The sequence below is a fragment of the Sprattus sprattus genome (genome assembly GCF_963457725.1).
Source record: "Sprattus sprattus genome assembly, chromosome: 3".
NCBI classification, from domain to species: domain Eukaryota; kingdom Metazoa; phylum Chordata; class Actinopteri; order Clupeiformes; family Clupeidae; genus Sprattus; species Sprattus sprattus.
The window spans coordinates 59,413,024-59,415,523 of NC_137922.1; the positions used below are offsets into that span (position 1 = coordinate 59,413,024).

Genomic DNA, 2,500 nt, shown 5'->3' on the forward strand with positions numbered 1-2,500 from the left:
CAAAACCGCAATGAATGTCATTCTAGATTTTATTTATTTATTGATCGATTTTTTTTTTTTTATTTCATTTCATTTCATTTCATTTCATTTCATTTCATTTCATTTCATTTCATTTTATTTTATTATTGATTTATTCACCGGGTGTTTTATTTTCAGATGTGCTGTGCAAGGACAGATTTGCAAGTCGCCTCGATGACATATCAGCCTATGTTTTATCTACAGTTGAACTTTCTGTCAGTTTCATTTAAATTGTACACCTGTTTCCAGGGAAAGCAGTTTTTATAATCTAATTTCACTCGTTGATATACTGATGACATGAATCAGACATTCTCTGCAGTGCGGTGGGAATGTTCCGGCAAAATCTTCTCAACATTTTTTGTAGTCCCCTGATGGCTTTTAAGTAGCTGGACTTGTTTAAGCAGTGTGTGTGTGTGTGTGTGTGTGTGTGTGTGTGTGTTCAGACTGTCTGGCCAAGTCCTAAACCAGACCAGGTTGTCAGCCAGCCATATCATTTCCCTCCACAGCACAGTAATGGCGAATCATCAGAAAGCTAAGTGAATTACGCTGTTTCACATTAGTCTGAGTGAGTGGGTCCTCTCTCCCCCTCTGTGTGGGAGTGTGTGTGTGTGTGTGTGTGTGTGTGTGTGTGTGTGTGTGTGTGTGTGTGTGTGTGTGTGTTTAGTGTTGAGTGTTGAGTGTTGAGTGTTGAGTATTGAGTTTTGAGTGTGTGTGTGTGTGTGTGTGTGTGTGTGTGTGTGTGTGTGTTGAGTGTGTGTGTGTGTGTGTGTGTGTGTGTGTGTGTGTGTGTGTGTGTGTGTGTGTGTGTGTGTGTGTGTGTGTGTGTGGAGTGCTCCTGGGCAGGAGGTGGTCAGCTGTGTCAACAGCTGTGAAAGAGGCTAGGGGCGAACGTGTCATTTAAGCAGGTGGATGCAGTGGAGGCGTGTCGGGCCTCGTTAAGCTCGTTAAGTGGAGTCTAGTCTGAGGTTGTGGTCGAACGTCATTTTGTCCTCTCCTGACACACATTTCCTGGACTTCCATGAAGAAGGTCATGAGGTCAAGGAAATATGTTAAAGGGAAACTTCATGATTTTTCAACCTGGGCCCCATTTTTATCTACCAGAGACAAAATCGATCAAAATCGTGTGTACGGTGTGCTAAAGGAGATAAGAAAGCACCTTTGCTTCAGCATTTAGATCATTCGATCAGCTCTTGGCTGCATGGGTCTGGGGGCACTCCAGTGCAGTGGAGAGGAAAAGACGCAGGGAATTTCCCCCTGCTGATGTCCCAAGGGAATCAAGTCTTAAGCAGGAGAACATTTCTAATATTACTAATTTCCTCTCACAGCAGGTCCACATTTGAGTGGTTATATTAGTTATCCAGACATTCTTGATATATGTGACAATTGTCAGCGATAATGAAACACACACACACATACACACACATTGACTTGCCTCTCCTCTCTTTCTCTCTCTTCAGTGGTGTGTGTGCGTGTGTGTGCGTGTGTGTGTGCATGTGTGTGTGTGCATGTGTGGAGCTGGACATGCTTGATATATGTGACGTTTGTCAGCGATAATGAAACACAAACACACACACACACACACACACACACACACACACACACACACACATTGACTTGCCTCTCCTCTCTTTCTCTCCCTTCAGTGGTGAAGCCCAGTGGTCATCACCTGAAGCTGGCCTTGAAGTTCAAGGATTTTGGCAAGGCCATGTTCAAGCCTATGAGGTGAGAGGCCATGTTCAAGCCTATGAGGTGAGAGGATGGTGAACTCACAGGTATCCAGGTCCTGGTGAGGTTAGACATTAGAATCTGTGGTCAATACAGACACAAATCTGATCAACTTTGTCTTGAATCATTGTTCCCAGTCATCACACCACATTACCATATGAGAGAATAGTGCTGACATAAACCTGAAAGACTTCTCCTTCCAACAGATTCACTGACAAATACGGTTACTGTTGAAGACGTACCTTATTAAGGCATTAGCGATCACCTCAGCTGTGCTCTTTACAGCGCTCAGCCATTAAAGCAGGGGTCTCAAACTATACTAATAATAATTCATTTAATTTGTAGTGCACTCTACATTCAAACAGAATCTCCGAGTGCTACAAAGTTAAAAACAGCCCATAACAAAAGCATAGTTTAAAGAATAATACGTTTTTAAAAAGTAGGAAACGCCTTTCTGAATAAAAAGGTTTTTAGGCCAGTCTCTAACAGTCTAGGGCTCGCAGCCCAATTCCGGGGCCCCAAGCCATTTTATCCGGCCCGCAAAGTTCCATTGATCCCAAAAAAAAAAAGTTCTATTGATTTAAATGGGCCACCCAAACGTTTACCGTAAAAATCTGGCCCCCCAGTGACCAGAATGGATGCTCATCGGCCCCCCCGGGTAATTTGAGTTTAAGACCACTGCATTAGAGACACAGGTTGGTCAATGATGTGTAACCATATCTGTGGGAGCCGTGGCCTACTGGTTAGGGTTTTGGGC

At 43.6% G+C, this 2,500-nt stretch overlaps 1 protein-coding gene across 1 annotated transcript in view; it reads left to right on the forward strand.

Annotated features, from left to right (window-relative positions):
• Nucleotides 1-2,500, forward strand: part of fam20a (FAM20A golgi associated secretory pathway pseudokinase) — a gene marked incomplete at its 3' end in the record, with an annotated part of 26,347 nt that overhangs the window by 12,324 nt on the left and 11,523 nt on the right. Inside the window, exon 4 of the mRNA XM_080834172.1 lies at nt 1,662-1,740. Within this exon, the coding sequence (XP_080690298.1) occupies nt 1,662-1,740 (79 nt within the window). The remainder of the gene's footprint in view (nt 1-1,661; nt 1,741-2,500) is intronic.